Genomic DNA, 25,856 nt, shown 5'->3' on the forward strand with positions numbered 1-25,856 from the left:
CTTCGGAGGCAAGCGATCGAGCAAGGCTTTGTGGCAGGGAAGGGAAAGGTTTCCAGCGTGTGCGGAGTGCCTGCCATTGTGTCAGACTCTCCAGTCCTTCCCTCCAGCTGGAGTGGGGCTGCGCTCTGTCTCTGGTGAGCAGCATTATTAGGTGAACTCATCAGGGGCTTCAGTCAGGCCTGCCTGTGACGTAAGCACATCCTTGCTGTCTGCTCTCTAAGTCCCTTCACAGGATGCAGCCTCATGCCTAGATCTTCAGGGCAGCAAGCAGAGGGAAATGGTTGGGAATCGCAGAGCTAGGCTCTGCTTACAGCCAAGTTCTCGTGCCTCAGCGGGGAAGTTAGGACAAAGCTGGTACGCCGCGAGTCAGTTTAGAGAGGGGTTTGTGCTGCAGCGTGACACAGGCTCCCATGTGTCCTGCAGCTGGGAGGAGAAGAGGCATTTCAGTGCGACCCTCCAAGACACGTGGGCAGAAATAGCATTGCTGTGGGCAGGGAAAGATAGGAAATGTTGAGCTCTGGCAGCACTACGTCCATCAGTTTGGCTTGCTAGGGGAGGTGTTCGGTATAGCTGTCATGGTGCTCTGCTTTGCAGTGGAGGTAGGGGTGGTAGGGAGGGCTAGTGGTGTTGTACAGGGTGGCAGCCTGCGTGGCACTTGCTGGATGTTCGTGCCCTGACAGGAAACCCTCTTGCTTTTACAGAGATGTTTGAGTTCAAACGTATCTCTATAACCTCTTGCTACTTCTCTGCGCCTTTGATTTCCTCGTGTGTTTGAGCAGCACTGAGCTGACAGCTCTGCTTTTCCTTAATTGTGTTAGGGAACATTGTATAATTAGGCTAGTGGTGATGTTCCACCATGCTGTACAAGTCTTGATGAGGCCTCCAGCAGTGAGCACTCCCTACCCAGGCCAGCTCGCTGTGGTTGGACTTTTCCAGCCCCAGGGTGGTTTAGCATCCTGTGAGCTCACCTGCCTGCTTCCTCTCTGCTGCTGTGTGCAAGTCACTGCTCCCCATGGGACCTTGGTGACAGGTCCCTAGAGGAGGGGGCTGTACTGGTGATTTTTAGGGTTGTACAATGTGTCTTTGTCCTGCCAGGGCCCTGAGACCAATGGAGGAAAGAGAGCACAGCCAGGAGGATGTTTCCACCAGGTGTTTCTTGAGGCCTCACATTAATGAACATGACGCCAAACCCAGCTTCTCAGCCTGCGTAGCCAGGGGCAGGTTGTTCAGCGACATTGGTTTGCCAGGAGTAAACTTCTGCAGTCCCAGGGCAGTTGGCCACTGAGCAGCAGGGCACCTGAGTGGTTTCTGTGTATGCGCACTGCAAAGCCACATTTCACACAAATGGGGTTAGTTAGGGCTCTGGAGGCTGTGGGTAGCGCCAGCCAAGGGCAGGCCAGTCAGTGCCATGGGAAGTGGATGGCACTCTCCAAATGGTGCTGCTGTAACTAGAGGTGGTCTTGGCCGCCGTGCTACTGATCCGGTGTTGCCCGAGGTGTGCGTTGCGTGGAGCAGTAGTGGCAGGCACCGCGGGGGACCAACGCAGCAGCCAGTGGGGCACAGTGGAAGGCACAGTCCTGCAGTACTTGTGTGCCAGGTGGGCACGGTGCTGCCGCCGTGGGACTGCGCCAACCCAGAGCTCATGGTCTGGTGGATTCTCCAGCACGCGTGCCTGGCCTTTGCCTCCCTGTGGACTCTGGCGCTACGCTGCCGGTGCTAGGAAGGGAGAAGAGGCTTGCGTAAGCAGTGCCTGCTTTCCGGATAATGGCATGGACGCAGAAGGGAGGCGCCGGCTGCCAAAGACACGTTGGGAACAGCATAAACCCTTCAGAGTGCATCCTAGGGAGCCAAGGTCTGACGAGTCCTCGGGCTTGGTGCTGGGAGCAGGGCCCCCCCTGCTCCGGGGCCCCAAATATCTGCGGCCCGTGTCGAAGGGAGGTGAAATGCCGCCACATGTACTTGCGTCTTTAAAAGCAGGCAGAGCGGAAGTGATGCTCTCAGGCCCATCTGCACTTGGGGCTGTGCACGGAGCGCGAGACGCGCTGCAGCTGGTGCAAGGCCCTGGCAGTGTGAGGAGCTGCTGTCTGTTGGGGTTTACTGCTGTCTACATTGAAACATGGCTTGGGAGGGGGCTGGTGGCACGGTGCCAGCCCCAGTTAGCCTGGCCTTCTCGTTCCTCTCCCCTTCTCCCCCTCCCTCCATGCTTTAAAGTCACATTTCCAGGCCAGACATAGAATTAATCTCTGGGCACTTCACATTGCTGGCAGCACAAAGCAGGATGTGGGATCTTTTTTTCTCTCTCTCTGCGTCTTGGCTGACTTTTTTACCTCTCGAAGAATTTGGAAGGGCCGTGAGATTCCCCCCGCCCCCCCTTGCCTCAGTGCCGTGCAGTTTTTCAGCACGCTGATCACCCTGCTGTGGCTTCACCCTAATAGATTTCATATGTTGACGCAGTTGACATCAGTATCAAACTATTTTACATGTGATCTGGTGTATTTCCTGAGGAAATCTGCAAGATATTTATTAAGAACTAATAAAATAAACCTCTCCATGAGCTTTTAGGTAGTTTTCAATTTTTCATGTCTCTCTCGTTTCCTCTTATCAATGGGTTTCTATTTTCTCCCTCCTCTCTGACCATCGCAAAAGGAAACAAAAATAAATGTTTTAAACCATTCCTGAATGGACACTGAGAATATTTCTGCAGTGATGTATCAGCAGAGCTGTATTTTTAGTGCAGTATTGTTGAGACTAAAAATATCCCGCCGTAGTGCATCCTTTTTCTAGGGCTTTGTGCGCGTGTGTCTGGAATGTTGTGCTAGCTTGCACCAGTGTGCAAGGGCTGTCTTTGTACTACTGCAGCTCTGCCTCCCTCGCAGCTGGAGTCCATTAGGCCTTGAAAATTAAAGTAATCCTGGTTAAGAAAGAAAAATTAATCAACCTAGCAGAGCTGCACTTTCCCCAGCTGAGCCTGGATACCTGCATGGCAGCCCCGGTTTGAGAGGCTCCCGCGGCCCCAGAGCGCATGGGCTGGGAGTGTGCTGTGGTCCAGTGGTTTTGCTGCTGTGTTCTTGCCACCAAGGGTGTTCCCTGCACTGGGGGTTGCGTGCGCGACGCTGATAGCAGCAGCCTTCCCTTGCTTGCTGCCTTGTGGAACTTGAGGCCTGCTCGGGTGCTGTCCAGACAGGAGGCTCCGGCTGTTAGTTGCCATCGCTTTTGTCTTTGGCTCGGTGTTTGCTCCCAGGACACCCCGCGGCACTGGAGTTTTAGTGTGCTGGAGAGCAGAACCTGCTAGCAGGCATCTGAAGCCCCATTACTTTAATGCCGCCTTCATCCTTTCAGAGGACGTTTCAGTTTCTTTGCCCTTCTGACCACGGTTTCTGTCATTTAGCTGTGCTGCGCTCCCCATGAAAGGAGCTGGCAATCCAAGGAGAGCGGTTCCCCGTGATCCTGCACTGAAAGTGAGGAGTGGCCTGAGCTGGGGAGTGGATCCATCTCCTTGGGCTGCAGTTAGCACGGTGGGCAGAGCTCAGGGCTACCACTGCCAAGTGAGATCAATGCCAGTCTCATCCAGTCCTTTCCAGTTCCAGATGTAATTGCACTGCTGGTTAGAGTCTCCACGCCCTCAGGGGACAGGCTGGGCAGTTCCCTAGTGCCACAGGTGGCTGGTGCTGTGACCAAAGACTGTGGCAGTCCTGACTGACCACAGAAGCCACAGCACCATATGTGTGATGTAAATTCAGTGTCCCCTTTTAGAAACTGGTGCGTCTCAAGCGCTAAGCAGGCAGCCCCCTCCCCTTCCCTCCCCTCCCGTGGTAGCGTGTCTCCTCTGAGTCACTAGCCTGCGTGCTCACGGGTGCCTGCCTCGCGTTACTGTCTGCTGCTGTCTGGAGATCTGCAGCACTCTGCTTCCTGTAGAGCAGTTCAGCGAAAACAGTAATTAGGGCTTGTAAAAATGTATTTTATTAGCAAGAAGTGTTGGTGGGTAATTGGCCATAATTTGAACCCAGCCAGATTGGAGATTAATAAAAAGGCACAGGGATCTTTTTACCAGAAACTCCAGGGCTGTTAGTGCAGAGCCTCTCGGAGGCGGGTGGGACAGGAGAGCTGTGGCTGCGAGCATGCAGCAGGCTGCTAGCGCCTGTGCTGTACCCGTCCTTGAGGGTGTTTGACGCTGGCATTGGAAGAAAGGAAACCTTGTTTTCCAAGAACTCTGCACTCTCTCAGCTTGATAAGCATTTAAAATAAAAGCTGCACAATTGGAATTGGCAGAGCATCCTCATTCTTTTGTCTGTCTGTTTATTTTTTTCCCTTCATCCCTCAACATGTGTGCTACAGCCCACGGTTACTACACCCCGAAGAACCACAGGCCTGGAGCTCTGCAGGCTTGCACCGTACTCTGCCCAGCCCCGTCTTGGCCCTCGGACGCCTGGCTAGGCATCGGCGCAGGTCTGCCGACACTGGCTCTCTCTCCGCTCTGTGGCTCTCTGAGCAGGGCTCTGGGCTGGGCCGTGCCTAGGCTGCCTCGTGTAGTCCAAGGGCACTTGATGAGCAGAGCATGCTTTCAGTCCACTTCTGTCTTGGAGGGCAGCAGGAGAGGGGCACTGCCTGGATCTGGAACAGCCTTGCCGGAGCCAGGCCATGCAAAGGACCCAGTCAGTTTGGTACGCAGAGACCTCTTCCCAGCAGTGTTTAAACTTGGCCCAAAGCACACCGTGGGGCTAGAGCTGTTTGGCACTGCGTCTGGGACTGGGATGGCTGCATCCTGCGCCTTCCTCGCGACCGCTCGTGTCACTGATCGGTGCGCTGGCTCATCCACTCCAAGCGAGGGAGAGCCGCCCCCCCACATGTCACGCAAGGGCAGTGGTGCTGGTTGACTCAGAGCAGGGAGTTACTTCAGGTTACTAGTCCTGGTTGCTGCCCGGTGTAAGTGAGCAGGGTGTTACTTCAGGTTAGTAGTGCTTGTTTTTGCTTGGCAGCCAGGGCTGGAACCTGGTGTAACCGTTTCCCAAGGAATATTTTTGGTTTGAAAACTGAAGGTCAGCAGTTCGTAAGTGCTGCGCTTGCAGCCAACTCTGTGGTTCGCCCCGTGCCACTGGGCCAGCAGCACTGAAATCCTGATCAATTGATCTGCAACAATATGCAACCGCGAACGGTGACTGCCAGATAAAACGCTCCGTCTCGCCCCTTTCCCCACCCAACGTGTCTTTCTGCCCATATCCCCTTTCTCGTTGCCTGTCTCTCCCCCTCCCTTTCGGCTCTGTATTGGACTTTTTCTCTATCTTTTTCCATCTCTCTGTCTCTTTTCATAACAGTTTTTAATAATGTTTTAGTTAGTTCCAGCCTTTTCCCTCAATGGATCCCATTGGAAAATGCATTTGAAAGGAAACAGTTATACACTTCCCTTCCTTTGAAACTCTGCTGGCACCTTTTCCAGTGCAGTAAACCATACAACATGGATTTTCAAAGTTTCCAAACACAGACATGCTGGCGTTAAATTTATGAAAAAATATTTTATTCGGCTGTATAGTAACTCCGGGTCTCTGAGCTGCTGCTCGCAGTGAAATCGAAGCCTGCTTGGAACTGCGGCAGGTTTTCAAATCTCTGCAGGAAATGTAGCAGCGCTGGCTCGGGAGGAGCGCACAGCTCCCTCCTGCCCAGGCTCTCCCAGCAGGAGGTGCACTCGGGAAGGGGACGGGCCGTGGCTGCTTCAGGTCCAGCTTTTCCCGTTGGGAGGCGCTGCTGGGAGTGGTGTGGGTTCGATAGCTGAGGGAATCCCTGTCTGAGGGATTTGGCACGAAACCTGGCTGTCCCTGTGGTTGTACTAGTGCATGGAGGAGGCGCTCTGCTGAGCCCCACCGAGGGGAGCCTGAAGACGCCTCCCTGCCTAGGCATGTGTGCTGTTGCTCATAGTGTGCTCTCAGCCCAGGGCTTCAGCTGCTGGAGCGGTGAGATGGTGTTCTCTGGGGTCCTTGCCAGGAGGCTGCAGACACTGGAGGTGCTGGGATGGGTGCGTTGAGCTGGCATCCCCTACGTGCCACCCCTGCTGTGCACTGCTGTTAGGGGTCGTCTCTAAACTGGGAATCCTGTTGCTCCAGGGGAGTGACCACACCAGCAAGGCCAGAGGCAGGAGGGAGAGTGCCTCCTAGTTGTCTGCAATGGGATGCCTGGGGAAGGCTTGTGCATCACTTCCTACAAACCCTTTCTGTTGCATGATTCCAGGAGTTTTCCAAGTCGGTTATAGTTGAAGTGCTGACAGGAAACCAGAAGTCTGAGTCCATGCCTCAAGGGACCGTGACACCCAGTGGTGACATGGTGGAAGCATGCCAGGAGACCCAAGAGAGGCTCCTGACTTCGAGTGTCTTGGTTTGGGCTGGGGCTGGGTCTAGGAAGTCACTATATCCCAAAGCATTGCACTGAACACAGCAAGGTTGCGGGGTCAAGCACTCCAGTCAGGAAATGCCTTCCTTCAGCTCCCTCGTGTGCATGTGTTACAGTGCAGTGTGCCATTCCCCCGCCTCGTTCAGTGAGCAGGGTGGGCAATGCAAGCTGAAGCATAGCTGTTTGGTATTTCCATTGTCCCCGTCAGGAAACAGGTAGCCCGAGGCATTGTATTCTGCACTCCATCCAAACCTGACACTGGCTACGGAATCAGTGACTCTTCACAGGCTTCCCCACCATCCTTCCGGCCATAGTATCCCGGTGCCTCGTGGGCGTTCAGGCACTTTTCTGTCCAGAAGCATGGGGAAGAAAGGTGGCACTGTTACCCCGCTCTCAATGGGGAGCTGCAGCCAGAGCTGCCATGCTCCCGTTCATTTTGGGTGTCCTATGCAAGATGGTGAAGTTTGATTCTTGAGTCCTTGGCATTTTGTAACTTTTCAAAGTACAGCTCCTATTGACTTGTGTCCCAGCTGTAAGTGCTGAGCGCTCTGTAGTCGTAGCCCCCAGGTCTTACGTTGGGCACTCCGAAAGTGAGGACCATGCCCTTAGTGGCCACTTGTGCAGAGCTTGGTTGTGGGGCTTAACTGGCATCATGCAGGAACATGGTGCTGGGGGCAGGGAGGAGTCTGGTTCTCCAGGGTACTGTTGAACTTCCTTAACCCTGAGACCATTCTTTTGCTTCCTGCAATTCCCAGCCTCATTCAGTACACGCCCTCCATCAAATCTGGAAGGGATCCTGCAGGGTCCCTTGTGCCCTGCACAGCCCTGATGCGTTCCTGAGGCTGTTTGTCCTCTGCGCCGGCTGAACCTGAGTTCTGCGGAAAAGCAGTATGTGGGCACGTAATTAAGGAATGTTTCTGTATGGAAATGGAGCGTGCTCGCTGCAGACGTCTTCAGAGGCGTGTTGCATGGCCAAAATGGGGTAAGTTTTTGTGCAGATGGCAAGAGACACAGCCGTGACACCCTAGCCAAAATGTCCAGGTCCCGCACCTGAGCATGAAGTTGTTAGAGTTTTTTGGTGAAGGGTTGTCAGCAGTTTTAATGTGTGGAAAACCAGGTATTTTCCTCCCAGCCTTGTTCTGGGAAATAGCTAAAACATTTCAGCTGCAACTTTCCAAAAAAAAAAAAAAACCAAAAAAAACCCCTGAAGGAGACTCTTGGCTTGGAAGATTGCAGCCTGAATGGTTGAAGTTTGGCAGTAGTTACCAGGACCTGAAAACAGGGTCTTGTAATAGAAAGCGTTAGGCAGCCTTAACTCAAGGCGCAGCTACCAGCACTGCCATGACATGGCCCCTGTGCAGCAGGCGTGGGGGGCAGCACTGTTACTGCCAGTAGTGGCATCTAGGGACCGTGTGGTTGAAGTACACACTGAACAGGCCTGAGAAATGAAGGGGCGGGATCTTCGTGCATGGGTTGTGGAGGGAGCTCCAGCCTGGAGGGGTGGGACAGGGCAGTGGGATTGCTGCTTCCCCAGAGGGCACAGGGTTCATTTTACAGCTTGGCGTTGCTTTGCAAACACTGACAAGCCAACAGGCCGGTCCCTCAGGAAGCTGTAAAAAGAAGAGCGGCAAAGGAGTGAATGTGTTGAAACGGAAGCTGCTCACTTCACGCAGCCTGGCCCATCAAAGGCTGCTTTCTCCAAATCTGCCTGTCTGCAGGCGTTGTCTCTCATTAGCTTCTACTCCAGGCATGAAGCGCTTGGGAAGGTTTGCGCTGGAGAGGCATGTTTCAAGCTGTCTGTTTGCATTTGCTGCCAGAGACATGCCCACCTCCAGCACGGGGGGGAAGGGGCTGCCTTTCATGTGTTGTGAAGTTCTACCAGGACTCTCACTCCAGGCTGGAGTCAGTCTCTTGGGAAGCCCTGTTCTCACCTCTTCCCCCTTGTTAAATACATCTGACACGAGGAGGATCAGGTGCCTTCAGCTCCTGGGCAGCTGCTAGCAGCAGCATCCGCTGCCAGGGCAGAACACTCCTCTTGGCTGGATGCTGGCACATGCCCAAAGGCTCACGGGCCCCTTCTGGTTGTGCATTCCCACCCTGGCTGTCACGGGGCGGCTGTGCCCCTGCTGGCATGGGCACATGTTCTCTGCGCCCTTGGGGTCACCAGCCAGTACTGTCACCACAGTGCCAGCTAATGCGATTGGAGATCTAGTCAGCACAGCATCTGCAAGCGCCAGGCATTTCTCTGTGCCCTCATGCACCCCACTGTGATCGCTGCAGAGGAGGGAGATTTCCTGACCGCTGGGTCTGTGTAGGCAAGGTATGATCATCTCTGGTCCAGGCTGGATGGGAGCCCTGCTTGGAGCGCACCTGTTTCAATGCCCTGATGATTATTTTAAACCAGGCTCTCGGGGGCTGTTCTACATGCTGTCTCCTGACCAAGCTCTGGATGGAAGGGCCACCATCCTGCTACTACACAAGATGCACATTGCATTCAGACCTGGCTCCAGAGGCCTTGCAGAGACCACAGCTGTGCCGCTGTGACTGCGGCCACTGTGCTGGAGGGCCGCCGCAGGAGCCCTGCCGAGCGGCCTGTGCAGGTGGAAGTGGCTGCGTCCCTGCTTTGACTGATGGGGCTTTTCAGGAAATTCCTCAGAACAACATTTTCTAAAAACAGCGGCTTCTTTCCACTGATATTTCCTGGAAAAGGCTGGAGTTAATTTTAAACTGCTGTCCTTTTCCCTTTCAGGGTGGAAGCACTCTGTGTGTGCCTTCAAGGCTAATGCCAGCCCCTTCTTTCTGGGGTTCTGCAGAGCAGGGCATGGCACTACAGCACAAGCAGCTGGTCTCCAGGGCCAGCCTGTCTTGTCAGGGGATGTGCCATGCTTGTGGGGGTTCCCTTCTGTTCTCTTTGCAAAGTATTCTTCCTTGGGCTGCAGCTTCTGACCAGTGCCTCAAACAGGTTTGCACTGAAGCTTTCTTCGCAGATGTTTCCTTACCCACCTTGGAGCTCTACTTGTCCGCCTGGGGCTGAGGGGGTTTCCATGCACCAGGCACAAGCGCTGTCCTAGAATGGACTCCAGGCCTGGGGACAGTGAGAGCAGGAGGCAGACACAGACTCCCTGAGTGAGCAGGAGTGGGCTGGCCTGCTGTCCCAGGCAGGCCAGTCCCTCGGTGTCAGTGAGAGCACCGCTTCCTCTGTGGCTCTCGGGCAGGCTTGCGGCTTCGGGTGGGAATATGTCATTAATTTTTATACTTTCCCCTGTAAACCATCGACCCTTTTTATGATGTCATGAGGGATTCCTTAATTTTGCAGCTGCTTCCTGGTTACGTCAGAGAAGAGCCTCCCGTCCTGGAGCCCAGCGCTGCTCTCCAGAACGGCTGGAAACAAATGAAGTGTTGAATATCTAATGGCTTCCACAGGGAGAGCAGCTCCATCCTCCCCAGGCCAAGCGGAGGGAGCTGCAGGCTCCTGGCGAGCTGCGGCTGTCTTGGGGAGCGCTTGTCCTTGCAGCAGTGCTTGTCCTCTCCAGCGCCTTCCACCGAGGGAGCCTGAGACTCAGGTTCTTGCGGTCAGAGCTCTTGCCCCCCTCTGGAGAAAGGCAGGAGCCAGGGGGCACTAGGAGCGCCCCCAGCCAAAGCATCTGCTCATTCCCCATCATGCTCCCTGCCAGGCGACAGCTGGGTCAGGTGAGACTGCCCTGCAGCCAGCAGCTCCTACTGTGTTACTAGTCTGGGTTGTGTCTTGGGTGAGATGCAGCCCATGTCTACACAGAAGTTGGAGCTAGATACCCCTCTGTCTGCTGAAGGTGGCAGTGCTGTGCCACGGGGCCCTTGCACCCTGCTGTCCTGCCAGGGATGCTCCTGCTGGAAGTGTGGAGTTGGGGCTCCTTGGCCCAGATTGGGATGTGCGACTGGGGCGGGCTGGTGAGCAAGTGCCTGTACCTCCCTTATGCCTTGTGGGCAGATGAGCACGTGGCTGTGACTCGCCTGTTGCTGGCGAGAGTGCCCGTGACTCACAGGTTCTCCTCAGTGGGAGGGGGGACAGCAGGGAAATGCCCTGTGGCTGCGAGTCTCTCTCCCTCTTTGTTGTTGGCTTGTGTTCCTGTCTGGTTTGTGTGCCGGCCGGCCGTCTCCACCTTCTCCTGCCGCCAGCTGCTGCTGCGGGGAGCCCAGTGCATCAGCCGGCAGCCCCTGGTGCTCTCCTCCTTGCCCACTTCCTGCAGACAGGCAGATGCTGGTGGGCTGCTCAGGAGTTGTGCCAGCACTGTCTGGCTGCGGGTGACTCATGAGGAAAGCGCTCTTGTGTCTGAGTGATAAGAGAGCAAACAAATCGCCTCCAGGTGGTGTCAACTTGGAGGTGACCAGCCTGGGCCTCCTTCCCCGCAGGGCAGCGGCGGGCTGGGAGCGCAGTGAATCAGTTGTCTTGTCTGTGCTTTCCCCAGCCGCTGCCAGAGCTGCTGACACATCAGCAAGGGTGCCTCAGGCCCGGCTCACCCGGCAGCACTGCGCTCAGCGCTCCCCACCTCCTCCGTCCACTGGCCAGTCCATTAAGTCAGCTCCTCAGGAATGCAGCAGGAGACCCGAGCTCCTCCCGGGCTGCCTCCACTCATGGGCCTTTGCCACATCACCAGGGAGAGGAGCTTCCAGCAGCCGCTTCCTGGGAGCAGCAGGTCACCGCTGCCCGGGCTGCTTGAGCATGGCTGCCGGTCCCAGAGTCCCCCCCTCACCCCAAGGGGCAGCTTGGAGAGAGGCCACATAAGACCTGTCTTATGGGTGCCTCTTGACCCTTGACTGGAGCAGCCTGAATCGCAGGGATCTGCTTCCCCTGGCATCTCGACTAACACTCTTCAGCCTGCTGTATTGAACTGCCAAGAGTTCGGGGGGCCTATTGATCCAGATGAACAAGGGAGGAAGCATCCCCATCTTCACTAGGGCTGCTCACTTGCAAGCTCCAGGTAACGGGCTGCTCTGCACTGCTGCTGCTTCTAGCTTCAGATCAGAGCACCCGAGAGCACTCCCAGCCAGCCGTCTTGCCCTCTTCCTGCCAGCACCACCTACGGGCAGAGCTTGGCTGCGCAGCGGGGCGGCTGTGTTGTCCTGCCAGTGCTCTTGCCTCAGTCATCCTCACAGGATTTCCTCCCGGGGCTGGCACCAGTGCAGCGGGGAGTGCCCCCGGCGGCCCCTTCCCCAGAACGCGATGGTTCCTTCTATTGCCTCTCTCTTCCGGTTCCCATTTCCTGTGACTGGTCGCATCGCCCTGGCCAGGTCTGGCAGTGCCGTCCTGCACACCCTGGTGAGAGAGGGGATGTGTTTATCACTTTTCCTGGAGATTATCTGCTTAAGCACTCTCTGACAGTTACAATAACAAGGGCAGCGCGTTGTGTTTCCCAGCAAAAGGACACTCGCTGCTGAAAGATGTATAGCACTAATTAGAAATACATAACATCCGGCCACATGGCAACCTTCTCCCGGCCGCTCCACTTCCTGAGCTCAGACGACTTTGACGACAGTTGGTTTATGTTTTCCATGAATATAATGTTCTCCGAGAAGCGCAGCTTCTCCCGGTTACACAAGCCCCCCCCACCCAGCCCAGGTAGATTTATGGTTGCAGAAAACTTGGGTCGGATGCTGGCTGAGGGTGAGTCAGAGCAAACCTAGCCCTGGCGTGGAGCAGAGCCAGGAGCCCAGGTAAGCAGCTTGTAGGGGGCGCTGCTGCAGCGGAGCCAGCCTGCCCCATGCGCTCTGCGACCTTTTGTCGGGGAGCCAGGCTGGAGGGAGGGGATCCATGTGCCCTGTGCCGCCTCACTGCACCTTGGCATTCTGCACGAGTGCCCTCCTACCCCTTAACCCCTGTTTCTTTGCTTACTGCCAGAGTCCTTGTCCGGGTCTTCTCCTTCTCCCTCCCCACCCCATGTCAGGCTCATGACCTGTCTGCATTTGAATCACACAGCCTCTTGAGTGCCAGGAGGGGCATGTCCCTTTCTCTCAGTCCCACTGATCAGCCTGGAGCAGCTCGTGCAGAGGGAGTCCTCTCCCTCTGTGCTTCCTCTGCCCAGGACTGGAGCAGGCTGGCTGGCCCTGCGGGGATTCTGGTAACGTGTGGGAGCAGTGCAAAGCTGGTGCGTGCTCGGAAAGGATGGAGCCCTTGGAGATCTCAGCTGCCCGTGGTTCTCTGGAGCCACGGGCCATCTGCAGAACTGGCAAGAGTGCAACTTGCCCTCGTTAGGACAGATTTCCCGTGCAACAGGAAAAGGCATGGCCCTGATACCAAGGTTGCCCCCTCTCAGAAGTCTAAGGCTTTGGGCTTCTAGAGCTATTCAAGGAAAAAGGTGGTGGTGACTTCTTCATACGGACAAAATAGTGTCTTTTACCTCATCCTGGAGCGCATGAAGTAGGTCCTCAGTATGTGCCAGGGCATGCTCTGGCTGGCTTCTTCAGCTCTTTGAGACATGAGGCTAAAGGACAGGTCTTTTGGCCTCTGCATCCCTTTAAGTATGGGGGCATCAGAATTGGTCAGATCAGCAACTTCCCTTTTGTTGTGCTGGCTGGCAAAGTAGAGGCTGGCATGGGCCAGGGCTCAGGTTGCCTGCTGCTCCTGACAGCTCCTCTCTTGCAGCCTTCACTCGTGTCCTCCAGGTTGCCACTCTGTTCAGAGGGGGTGCCAGGGCATGTAGGAGCCGCCCTCCCAGCCATGCTGGGACAAAGGGACAAGTGGCAGCACCTTGTCCATGGTTCCTCTTCCAGTCTCCTCTTGCATGTGCACTCTTGCTGCTGCATGATTACAGTGTAGTCAGTGCTGTGGGAGCCACCTTCTGTCTTCTTAAAGGAGGGTTGGCCCAAGGGAGCTTGTCTGGGGCTGCCAGGCAGGAACCTCTGCTTGCTTTGGTTTGTGCCCGCAGTGATGGGCAGCCCTGGCTCATGTGAATGCTATTCTGGTTGCAGGATGGCAACTAGACTGTGTGGTGCACAGCAGAGAGCAGGTCCTCCTTCTCTCCCCAGGTGCCACTGCGGAGGTGGGGCTGGCCTTTCCTGGGGATTTGCTGGGATGCATTGTACCTCCCAGCAGCAGTGCCACTCATTCAGCTCAGGGGAGGGACTAGAGGCCTCAGCGGGCTGCTCAGCTCCTCAGGGCCATTGCTCCCGTCTGCGTCGGTGTGGGAGAACTTTAGCTAAGGGATTGGTTGCTGTCCAGGGCAGGCTCAGCCAGTCTGCTGTGCGTGGTGAGGTGCAGAGCCCCTCGCACGCAGGCCCTGTGCACCTGGTTCCAAAGCACTGCACACGCACCTCTGGGTGGGGGGGGCCCTGCATCTGCTCTGCTCTCACACTCGCCCCGCTCAGCCTCCACAGGGTAGAGAGCTCTGTTGTCCTGCCCAAGGACTGCACGTCGCCGGGTTTCCCCCGCTGCCTTGGTGCTTGTTGTAGGGCTGAGCCCCTGAGTGTCCCTTGCTGCAGGGGCACCAGTGCTAGTGTGTCTCTCTCCCCTTCAGCTGCTGCACCACTGAGAGATGCAGAATACAGGGCTCAGGGGACCTGTGGTTCGACCCAGGCTGGCATCTCATGTCCTTTGGCATGGGTGCAGGGCTCTCGAGGAGCCCCAGGCCGTGCTCCATCCCCAGCACCTGGGAGCTGGCTGGACTGCTTGGGGATGGGGGAGTTTCCTTTTGGCCCTCTCATGAGCTCCATTGGCTGAACTTTAAGGACAGTTGGGGTCCTTTTCCCTTGCAATGATGAGACGGGGACGAGGCCCTTGGCAGCCGAGCTGGAAGGGAAGGGAGCTGTTCCTCATGCCTGCGTGACTGTGGTGCCCTGATCGTTCCCTGGGGGGAGCTGGGTGGCCTGAATCAAGGCTCCGCGCCAGCAAGGCTGGTTCACGGCAGCATGTGAATGCATGCACTGTGACTGTGACCCTCCTCATCCCAGAGCCAAGGCTGCTCGCTGGGAATGGCCCAGGCTCAGCTCCCATCACTCCTTCTGCTTTTGCTGTTGCCTGCCTTGTGAGAGCGTTTCTGCTTCTCGTACAGTGGAGCCATGAGCCCTCTGCTTCCAGCCTGGGCACCTCCAGCAGCTTTGGGTGATGGGAGTGGCTAGAGCCATGGCATAGCACAGTGAGCATAGCCAGGGCTTGTTCTCTGGGCCAGTTCTGGACCACATGGAGTTAACCATTGCTCTCCCAGCTATGAGGAACCCAAGTGTTGCATTGGATTTCTGTTCTGATTGGGGTTTTCGTGCAGGGGGGAAGGAGCCATCAGCACAGTTTGGCCCCAGATCCATGATGGCATGGCACCCTGCTCTGCCTTTATGCCCCCTCCCACTGCAGCCCTGTGGGCTTTGCGACGGTCTCGCCCCGTGCACATTCCAAGGTAGTTAACAAGCAGGACTCGTGTTGGGCAACAGGGCAGCGAGCTTCCTCAAAGCAGGTGGGCATGAGTCAGACGTGGAAGTTGCTGGCCCTTTGGAGCTGTCTGTTGAAACCCCCGCGCTTCCAAAGGGGCAATGTCATCTGCCTTCAGCGTCATCCTCTCTAATGTGCGTGGAGTGTCTTCCCTCCTGGGTGATCCCAGAGTGCAGCCGCCGCTTGGCTGGGCTGGGCAGTGTGGTGCAGCTGTTTATGATGGGAAGTAAAGACAACTCTAGTTCCTACTTGGAACTGGAATGGAGGGGTTCTTGGGAAGCCGAATGTAACATTGACGTGGAGGGTGGCCAGGACACGAGGGCAAAGCTCCCACTTGGGGAAAGGTTTCATGAGAGGGATTTGCTGTCCGCCAGTGGTTGCAGCCTTCATTATGCTTCTTCCAAAGACTGACATCCCTTGCAGCACAGCACATCCTGCCAGCACCAGTTCATGTGGACCCAGCAGGGAGAGAGCTCCCAAGCTCACGAGGGGTCGTACCATGAAGTTAGGTAGTAAGTTTAAAACTAACAAAAATAAGTTCTTTTTCACCCAGCGAATCATTGAAGTGTGGCACTTGTTGCCCCAAGATGTGGTGGAAGTGACAGTTTAGCCAGGCTCCAAAAGGGCTCGGACACATCCTTGGAGGCAAGGGGCATCAGTAGCTATTGAGCAGGGAAGTGAGGGGCACGGCCTCTGAATCCGATCTTCCTAGACCTTAAATGCTGGAGGCTGCAAGTCAGAGAAATGTGGGTAAAACCCTGATCAAACCCAGGTCACTCCCTTCCAGCCTCCGCTCTCTGCTGCTGTGTGACACAGGAGACTGGGCAAGAGGGACCTGGGGTCTGCCCCAGAAAATGGGAGTTCTTATGGCCCTCTTTTCTTAAGCTGCATGTGCTGGGCAGTGGGGGGGGTCGCCCCTCCAGATGCCGACCTTGCTGGCCCCTGGTTGTGAATCTCCCATGCCACTCCAGGTGAAATAATTAGTCTGGAACGGGGCAGGCCATACCACCTGGCCGAGCTCCATGGCTGGTTGCAGCAAGGAAGTTCTGCTAATTGTCCCACCTTTTCTTCTGCCTCATTGGCTTTACTGGCCTTTTTATGGATGTATATCATGGTAGATGGGGGCCGTGATCAAGGAGCATGTGACTGTTCAGGTGGCAGCCAGGAGGAGGACACTTCACCTTGAACCTTTTTGCTGCCTCTCACTTGGCTCATGCCAGCACTGCCACAGCCTGGGTGTCTTGCCCACTCACGGTCACTGTACCATGCACCTTGCTTGGCTTCAGCCACCTCTTGCCGCAGCAGTTTGCTTGGTCCTTGGGCTGTGCAGCTGGTGCTGCGTGGGAGCCCATTGCGAAAGCATAGGGGGCTGCTGGGGCCAGGCTGACACTTCGCGCAGGGGATGGCCTGGAAAACTCAAATGGTCCATCCAGGCATCCACTCCCCTGCTCCCTCTGAGCAGGCCCCTTCTTCCCATGCGCTTCCTGGCCCCTGGCAGGCGGCTTCATGGCCTTTTGCCCTCTCCATGAGGCTCTGTCCAAAATGGGCAGAGAACAGTGTTGTGAGCAGTGCGATGCTGGAATCGCCCTTCCCCAGTACGCTCTCTGCAAGGCAGGCAGTGCCCACTACGCCCTGCTCGGTGCAGCTCCCTTGAGCCACACTCGGCAGCCTGAGAAGTGGTTTCTGGCTGAGTGTAGCTGCGTGGAGGGGATGGGAAGAGCTGTGGTCGTGTGGCACTGGCTTGAGTAACAGCTTCAATTAAGGCCTCTTGACAAGCTGCTGTGTGACTGGTGAGCTAATGGGAGGAGCCCCCTCCTCAGCAGCTGAGGCTGAAACAGCCAGCAGGGACAGAGATCAAACGTGCAGCTAATTATCCTTTTAGCACTTCAGCAATCTCCCCCTTTGCAGGAGGAATTAGCATCTGAGTGGCAGCTTCTGTGCTGGGAATCCGCAGCCCTGGCCCAGGCCCCGGCCCCGGCCCCGCTGACAAGGCCCTGCAGGCTTTGTGCCACGGATGGGACAGTGGCAGCCTGTGCCAGCCCCCTCCCAGCCACTCCCCCACTAAACTAGGCCAGCTCTTCCCCTCCTACCTGGGTTTGGTGCTGAGGGGGGGGGCTTTCCCCCTGTGGCTGCCTGGACCCTTTCCATGCTGGTCAGACAGGGTCACGGTCTGTGTGCACGAGGTGGGGACCTGGAGCTTCCTGGGCCCGAGCTGATCACTCCTCTTTCTGTCTCCACAGAGTGCTTGTCAGAGGAGTGTCGCTCCGTGATCCAGGAGCAAGCCACAGCCCTGGGCCTGGCCATGTTCTCCCTGCTGGTGAGGCGCTGTACCAGCCTGCTGAAGGAGTCTACCCGAGGTAAGGGGAGCTGCCTGCAGCATGGCACTGCCAGGACCTGCCAGCTTGCATCCCCCGGCCCACCTCGGCTGCCTCTCCCTGGCGCCAGCTCAGCCCCACTTCTCGCAGGCCCTTTGGCTTCTATGCCAGGTTTCATTCTTTGCAGTTACCTGTCTCTGTCTGGCTTTGGGCTATGCCAGGACTCCCAGCATGACTGCTTGTGCAGACAAGGGCAGGACTGGCCCAGCACTAGGAAGAGAGGCAGGGCAAGGGAAGAGATCTGGGGCTTAGCCCTTCACGCCCATCCTGTCACCTGGCAGGTTTTGCAGTACCAAGACCTAGGACCCCTGGCCTCTGTGACTCACTCTGGTCCCAACCACTCCATAATGGGGGCACTGAGGCATTGCCCTGGCCTTGGCTCAGTCTTTGTGTTCGGAGAGGTGGCTGGTAGTTTGATGCATCTCTGGGCCTAGGGGTACCTGGCCTCTCTTTGGCATCCTACACTACCCAGGAGGGAGGGATCCCGTGCAGCTGGCTCTGGGAGGGGTGCAGCCTGGCCCATTTTCCTTGTCTCGTCTCTGCAGCTCAGCCCCAAGAGGAGGAGCAGGAACCTGAACAAGAGGTCGCAGAGGATGACATCAAGGTCTCTGCCTTGCCCCAGGATCTGAAGGAGTTGCTCCCCAGCGTGAAAGTCTGGTCAGACTGGATGCTCGGCCACCCGGACACCTGGAACCCCCCTCCCACCTCCCTCGAGCTGCCCAAACAGTAAGTGAACTCTTCTGCTCTTTCTGCGCGTGCCCACCCCCAGGCAGCTTCTGGGGCTCCTTGTCCCTGCTGCTGCACTTGCTGCCTGCATGTGGGGTGCTCTGTTGCCACAGCAGCACTTGGCCTGTGTGAGGACCCTGGCATGTTGCCCTTTACGTGCAGAGGCAGCCTCCTCGTGGAGTGAGTGTGCTTGCTGATGCACTGACCCTACGTGGAAGGGTCGGGGCAACAGGGAGCTCTCCCTGTAGCAAGAGCAGCAGGCTGGGAGCACATGGGAGGTGGTGTCATTAACCTGGCTGGCTCCCCTTTGCTCATTAGTGTGTTGCTGGGGCTGATGGGTGAGCTGGGTTTCATGCATTGCTTAGGTTGCCTCTGCAGTTCCTGGGGTGCCTGTCCACAGGACCCTGTGCCAGCCCCGCCACATGCTTAGCCTGGAAACGGAGTCTGCTCTCAGTGGAGCGGGCCCATCGCGTTCGACTCATCAGCCGTAAGACTAGACCTATGGCAGACTTTGTGCAGGCTGGGCCTGGTTCAGGGCCATCCGGAATAACGCCCCCTTTTTGTCTGGAAGCAGCCGGTCTCTGCCCCCGCAATTCAGGAAGGGTTAATTCTCTAAACTGGCCGATTCCAGCCCATTAGTCCATAATGCGGACTAGGCAATTTGCATATTTTTGGACAGAAAAGCACACGAAGGGGCCAAGTATGGAGTGTGCGAGGCAACGTCTGAGCATGCTCCGTAGCTGCTTTCCCGCAGGATTTTCCATCTGCCTCCGGTACTCCGGATCCAGAGCCTGAAATCACGTCTCTTTGTTAATCCAGGGGAGCCAGAACTCAGGGTGATGGGAAGGCGCATTAAGAGTAATCCAGCAAAGTGGCTTAGCCATTAATGGGTCCCCGCTCCGTGCGTCAGGTCCAGTCCCGCGCTCCTGTTTTATTGCCTCCACTCCAGTTCTTTTTCATTTGGCTGAGGAAATGGAAATCTCACACAGGAAGTGCTGGGCCTCATTTTGTGGAGATGGAGTCTGTTTTCTGTTTGTCGGCTGCTCAATGTGGGACCGTTGCCTGCTCATGTGAACTGCTGCCCATCTTTGGGCAGGAACTCAAACTCGGAGGGGTCACGTGAGCAGGCTCACACCAATCCTGCACTCCCCTCGCGCTGCCTGTCCCGGGAGCCGCCGGGCCCTCCGCGCCGGGCAGGCCTCAAGATGGAATCTCTGATTGGGCTCACGCAGCCAGCACACCGCGCTCCAGGGAAGAGCTGCCTCCTCCGCGGTCAGGGCACAGACCTGGGGTGGCCTCTCATGTGGGGACTGGGCCACTTTGGCTCTAGGCATCCCAGCAGGTGCAGGCTCCCACAGTCCTCTCTCGCAGGAGGAGGAGGAGGTCATCGCCCAGCCCCAAGGAGGTCGTGGAAGCACACGGAGGTCAAGGAGCACATGGAAGTGCAGACCTTGGACCATGGGCAGCTGTTGGGTGTGGGCCCCACCGCAGTGAGCCTCTGCCCTGCCCAGCACTGGCTGCAGGGTGGAGTCTAACTGAGCTTCATGGTGTGGTGGTGGTGGTGGGTCAACAGGCCCAGCCACTTCCCCTGCCTCACTTTCTCACTGCCCATCTCTGCCCAGCTCCAGTCCCATCACCGCGCTGGCTGACAAGCCCGTTCAGACCAGGGCTGTGTGGCTTTCGTGGCTTTTCTCTGTTCCATCTTTGGGGTTTGCCCATCCATTCTTTTAGCTAGTGCGCCTTTGCTTGGATCCCAGCACCCTTGTGCGCTGGAGGTTCACGACCACATTGAGAAACAGACTGTGGTTCTGGCACCATGTCTCCATGCTAGTGACATAGGGCTGTAGCCAGCAAAGCTACCTGGCACAACCTCCTCCCCCAAATTTTCACGCATCTTGTTGAGGGCAGACTGGGGAAGTGGCGACACTGGGTTGGCGTTTGTGCTCTGTGCTGGCACGAGCCTACATGCTAGTTGTGGGCCTGTGCAGTCGACAGGCAGAGCTTCCAAGCCTAGGGCTCTTGGCAGATGGTGTGAAGACGGCTGGTGGGTAAAGCAAAAGCAGAGCAGCGAGCGTGCTGGGGGCGCCAAGCACAAGGACAGGATGAGTTTGGGGAGAGACGTGTGAGCATACCAAAGGCAGGTGGGCAAGGAGGTGGTGTGACATCAAATACGCGGTGGGCTTAGCTCGTGGCTGGGGCAAGGGGCAGCCCGTGAGCCCTCCCCCCGTGGTGAGCACTGGTCTGGCACCCTTCCCTTCCATGCTGCCTGCTCAGGGCTGACTGGGACCTGGCCAGCTAGTGCTGCTTCACCATTGCCTTCAGAGCCTCCTGTGGGCTCTGAAATAGGGGTGTCCTGGAGGCATAGCATGGAATCCGTGCGCCCCAAATAGCCCAGCCCCAGTACAGCACCCTGCCCAGGGCTGGATCCTGCTCAGCCCCCATGTGGTGACCCTTCCCAGCAGCTCACCCAAGCGTGGGGTCTGCACCAGCAGAGTGGCCTGTTGAGACTGGCCATGGAGGCCAGGATGATGAGGTGGTGCATCCTGAGGCCCCTGCTCATGCTGTGTTCTCCCTGTTCGTGATCGCTTGTGCTCAGCTAGAGTGCTGGGGGACTTTGAGAACGCCTAAACTCAGCCCAGCTGTGGCAGTTGGTTTATTGCTTTCAGCTGGTACTTGAACCCAGGTCCTGGTCTTGGAGTCTTTCCCAGGTTTAATCCCCGGAGCTTTCTCTGCAGCTGTATGACACTGCGCTGACCCCGAATGAGGATAGGAAAATAGAACCGGTGCCAAGCCAGAGTCTCTTTTTCATTTGGAGTCTGGCTGTCTGCCCATGACCAGGGTTACATAATGGGAAACATAGCTGGGGCTCTGGAGAGCCCGCGTTTCACCACGCTGCCCAGACCTTCGCATTCTGATGCTATATATCTTCCTAATTGTAGCTCGGATGCATTTATCACACTGCTGGATTTGAGTCCTTACAATAAAAAAACACCAAATTCCTCCGTTCCCTGCTTTCTCTGCTGGACAGAGATGGAGGAAAAGGTGTGAGGGGTAAATGCTGTGCTCGGCTCCAGCCGCGGTGTTGAGCATCCCAGCAGCAGGGCTCCGTGAACAGGAGAGGGGAGCCAAGAGGCAGGATCTCAGGGGTCCTGCCCCTGGATGGGGAAGGAGCCCCGGCCCTCAGCAGCTGTCCTCTCCACAGCCAAGGGCTTGGGCTCCCTGTGTGGCCAGAGGAAGGCAGCTCTTTTCCAAAGAACCACCTCACTTGGTCCACAGGGCACTGAACGGATGACCCGTATTCCTCTTAGAGCTAACATGCATGTGTCTGAGAGCCCTCTGCTCCAGCTGCCTGGGAGAAGTGCCTAGCAAGGGCCTCCATGGTTTCCATCTTGGGTTGCAGTTCCTGGGTGGGGGCTGGAGCCTCCTGATGGTTGCACAGCTGTGCCATAGAGCAGCAAGGCATCTGCATTGGGGATCCCACCCCAGAGGGGCTCCTGGAAAGGGGAGCATGTCCCAGTCCCTCTGGCTGCTCAGGGCACTCCTCTGAGTGCCAGGACTCTCTCTTTCTGCATGCAGGTTATTGCAGAGCACACCTGTGTTGGGACTAAGGAGCAGGGCAATAGCAGCTTCATCTCATCTGGTCTCTCCCCAAAACTGTCCTCTCAAGCAGGCAAGGCAAGTAGTCCAGGAGGCAGAAGCGGGAGGGAGAGCTGCTAGAGCTGAGATGTGAGCAGCACATATGCTGATGGAGAGGAGAAGGGCAAAGGACAATGCCGGAGCTGAAGATGGTGAAAACAGAGGGGAGGTCTGCGTCGAGGAAGGTCCCGGAGAGCCTAGGCTGAGAGGTGGGGGGCTGCTGTTGCCCAGGACGAGCACATCAGCCCTCGGGGCATGGCCAGAGGAGCAGAGACAGGCAAGGAAGGGTGGGCACAAAGGCGCACAGATGGCCCCCTGAAAGCAGGCTGCATCTTGCTGCAGTGACGAATCCAGGGAGCCAGTGTTGAAACATCAGAGCTGGTGGGGCCCTGCCAGCTGGACAGTTGGCACCAGGCTGCCCCTGGCTAATCTGCTTTCCTGATGGGGCAGAGGGAGAGCCTCTGACTGCTGTCAGCTGCCTGCAGCCACAAAACAGGGATGGTTTATACCCGTTGGTCAAAGTCTTAGATGGGTCAAGCACCTTCCTCCAGGAGTCTGGAGGAGTCTGCCTGGATTCTTGTCTCATGCCGGAGCTGTACAGAAGTGGTCTTAGGATGGCAGCTCCCACAGGCCTCAGCGTAGGTACCGAGGCACTGCTAAGCCTGGCTAGAGACTGAATGGACAAACCTTTTGACTCTGGCCTGGCACAGCGTATGCTGACCACCAGAATTGCCATGTCACGGATCAAAGACACCAGGGCATATCATTGGTGTCAGTCTCTCTGTTGAGAACAAGAGGAGGAGAGTACAGGAGAACAGAGCCAAGGATAGGAGCCTGCCCCATGGTCTCGTGTTGCAGAGGGACCTCGGTTTGTGAGCAGAAGCCTTGGCAAGCAATAGCAGGGCCTCTCCAGCCATGGGAGAAGGGCAGGTCCTCTGGCACCTTGACCCACAGACTTGTCTTAGCAGTTCCTTTAGCACAGCCCAGGAGCACTGGTCCCTGCAGCCAGGCCCTGAAGCTGGCTGCAGGGACTGTGGGCAGGGTGGTTCTCAGGTTTGGGCTAGGCAGGGAGGTGGAGTGGGCTAGAGCAGTCCCTTGCGGCGCTGACCTCTGTGAGCCTGTGTCCCAAGCCCCTTGGGTTTTCTTTTTGAACTCTCCCAGGTTCTGTGCATCTGAGTTGCCTGGCTTGGCTACCGGCCCTAGAGCACAAAGGCCCCGCGGGCAGCCTGGCTCTCACAGGAAGGGCTCTCGGCAGCTGTCTGGGCGAGTGGTGATTGGGAAGAACTCCTGCCTCCAGTGTCTTTTGTTCCCTGTTGGGGAGCTGCTTTTGTTTTGGCTTCCCCTGGGCTGGAAGGGGAGGAGGAAGCCGAGGCTTCTGAAACACGACGTAGTCGGTGGAGGGTCTGGGTGCCCTCTTGGCTCAGACTGCCCCAGCCCTTGCCTCCGGGCTGGTTTCCTCTCGCAGCCTTTGCTGGGACAGGCTGGTCTGCCGCACCAGCCACCTCGAGCCCCACTCGCCCCGGGAGCAGAGAGGCCCAAGTCGTTTGCCATCTGTCCCGCGCTCTGATCTCGGTGGCTCGGGAACACAATGCAGGGCTTCTTTCGCTGCGCTCTTTCCGGGTTTGTTCTGCAGCTGTGGAGCTCGACTGCTAGTGTTTAAACAAGCTGGTATTACACAGGAAACGGCCACCTCCACAGGCCCCCGCAGGCTTGTAACATGGGGTCACTGTGCTGGATATTAATCACCAGGCATCCTGCTCCCCCAGTGAAGACGGTGGCTTATGGGAGAGCGCTGCACGGCTTTGGGCCGGGTCTGGGAGGGATTCCACGGGTGTTGGGCCTAATCCCTCGCCTTGATGTGCGCGTTCCCCAGCGCCGGCTGTTCTTCCTAGGCAGCAGCCTGCGCCTGCGTCCTCACGCACTCAGTCCTGACCCGCTGCATGCCCAGGCCATGGGTCTCGCTGTCCTGGCACAGTCCCGTCGCTGGCCCTGGTGGGGAGGGGCCCTTTGACCGGGGAGCGACTCTAGGGCCAGTGCTGTCGTCCGCACCGCTGGCCCCGGCCCCGGCCCGGGCTGCATCCTGCAGCTGCGCCGCGCTCGCACTGACAGCCACATTAAACCTGGAATTCCGAGGCAATAAAAAGTAAATGAACTCTTATTTCTCCCCTGTCCTCGTGGAATAAGTAAGTGCACATGCATTGGCGGGGAAGGGAGGGAGCCCCGCTTCTGAGGAGAGACCATGCGCTCACCCCCGCTTTGCTTCCTCCGTTAAGAGCGCCGTGAACCTCATCCCCTGTCCCTGGGCCAGCGCGCTGGTGCCTCCGTCTCGGCTGCTCTGCCGATCTCCCTGCAGGGGAGTCCTGTGCACGGGAGCTCTGGATCGTGGCAGCGCAGTGTGGTGACACAGGCCAGTGATGGACAGCGCTGAGGAGGTGACCGTCCCCGAAGCAGCACGAGCGATGGGGAGCGGCTGCTCAGAAAGGGAAGGGGCAGGATTGTCAGATGCTCCCTGCCCAGTCCATGTCACAGGAGAGGACCAAGCGAAGACAAACGGTCCCTTCGGTCTTCTCCCTTCCTGCCAGGCCTCTCCGTGCGCTCTGTGGTGCATGCACCAGAGGAGACAGCCCAGCCCCTGACCATGGCAGCGGCCTGCTCTGGCTCCTGGCAGAGTGAAGGGAGCCCAGAGGGGAACTCTAACCTGCAGAAGGGAAGCAGGGTTAACCAGGCTGGAAGGGCTGGTGGCAGCTCCTTGGAGGGGGAGTGCTGGGGCAGCGGTCGGGTTGGAAGGGCGAGCAGCGGGGGAGCAGGGGGAGGCTGAGTGCAGAGCCGCAGAGCATCCTCGCTCTGGCTCGCTGATGCACCAGGTGACCCAGGTTTGATAGCTGTGGCGCTGTGACCAGTGTGACTTGTGCTGGCTGCATGCGCCCAGTCCGTGTGGGAGCAAGACCACGCGAGGCGTGGCGCTGTGCCGTCACCCCCTCCTTAGCGGCACGCTCCTGACCGTGGTCCCTCCCCAGCACGTGGGGGCAGGAGTCTCCCTGTGCGTCCCACAGCCGATGCCTGAAGCCTTTGCCCTTCCTTGCGTGCCGTGGCTCTTCTCGCCGCTGACCTACGTGTGCTGGAGCCGCTGGCTCTAGCTGGGCCCCGCCAGCGCTATGTGACCGGACTCAGGCAGCAGAGCCGAGCTGCCAGCAGGGCACTGGGGGAGGGCTGAGCCTCGCAGCCCTGTGCGTCTCCCATGGGCAGAGCTCGCCTTGGAGGTGGCCCAGAGCAGCCCTATCACATCCGGTGCTTGTCTCTGCAGCTTGGGCCAGAGGATAAACTATCAGAGCCGTGGGGCAGTGGATCATTCCTCTTATTATTTTCTTCTTTGCAGATAGGGGTCGTGGAAAGTTCAGTTCCTTTTAACCCTCACGGCTCTGTTTATTTTCCAGCTGGTAGCACAGGCGCAGCGTTTCCCATTACATCACGGACAGACCCCTCCGCAGAATGGGTTACGACTGTTTATTTTTTATTCCCCTATTGAAACGTTTCTGATGGCTGGACCTGGCCGGCCGGGCTTCCTGAAGGAGCCTCGTCCTAGGGGCAGCGCAGACCCACTCCTGTCCCGTACGCCGGTCAGGCCCAGCTCCGGGACGTGGGCGACGTTGCACTACATGTGCGCTGATGATGTGCCGGGCTTTGATTAATGGCAGCTCATTCCGCCCCGCTCCCAGGACGCTCTTGAAAACAAGATGTTTCATTTCAGCCTGCTCTCCTGGTCCGCTGCTTCCCGTAAATAACCCAGCCGGGCTCTGTCCACCTGGAGCAGCTCACAGCGGGGCCTCGCTCCAGCCCTGCGGCCACTTTGGCCATGAAGGCCAGCGCAGGCATCTCTCTTCGCAGTTGCGTCTTGCGTGTACCTCCCCTAGGCAGTACGCGGGGATCCAGCATGCAGCTGTCTCTGGGACCCAGTTGGGTGCAGGACCCAGCCCAGCAGGCCCTGGGCACAGCTGTCTGCCTGTCTCCGTCTGTCTCCCTGCAGTTCTTCCACCTAGTTTCCTTCTGAAAGAAATCCTTGTATAAAGTAACACAAAAAGTGGCAGGAAGCAGCTTTGGGCAAGCCACTGAGCATGGCTGGAGCCCTGGTCTGCTTGCTGCAGCCCGCTCTGGCACTGGCGTGCGTGTGGCACCCTGCCCCCTCCTTGGGTCACTCCTGCCCGCCTGCAGAGGGGAGCTGAGCTCACTGGCACACACTCGAGGCCCCTGGTTCACACTCTGGTCTGTGCACATCAGTGGCGCTCAAGGAAGGTGAGACACCAGAGGCAGCTTTGCAGGTCGCTTGCAAGTGTTGAAACTGTGGCCCA

At 57.4% G+C, this 25,856-nt stretch overlaps 1 protein-coding gene across 4 annotated transcripts in view; it reads left to right on the forward strand.

The window, feature by feature from the left end:
- SMG6 (SMG6, nonsense mediated mRNA decay factor) overlaps positions 1 to 25,856 on the forward strand; it is a 113,365-nt gene that overhangs the window by 37,160 nt on the left and 50,349 nt on the right. For all 4 annotated transcript variants that reach the window (XM_006038664.3, XM_025195196.1, XM_025195197.1 and 1 more), the window contains 2 exons: positions 17,014 to 17,130; positions 17,694 to 17,874. In XM_006038664.3, coding sequence (XP_006038726.2) covers positions 17,014 to 17,130; positions 17,694 to 17,874 — 298 coding nt within the window. The remainder of the gene's footprint in view (positions 1 to 17,013; positions 17,131 to 17,693; positions 17,875 to 25,856) is intronic.

This window comes from Alligator sinensis, unplaced genomic scaffold, assembly GCF_000455745.1.
Source record: "Alligator sinensis unplaced genomic scaffold, ASM45574v1 scaffold2513_1, whole genome shotgun sequence".
In the NCBI taxonomy this organism is placed as follows: Eukaryota; Metazoa; Chordata; order Crocodylia; family Alligatoridae; genus Alligator; species Alligator sinensis.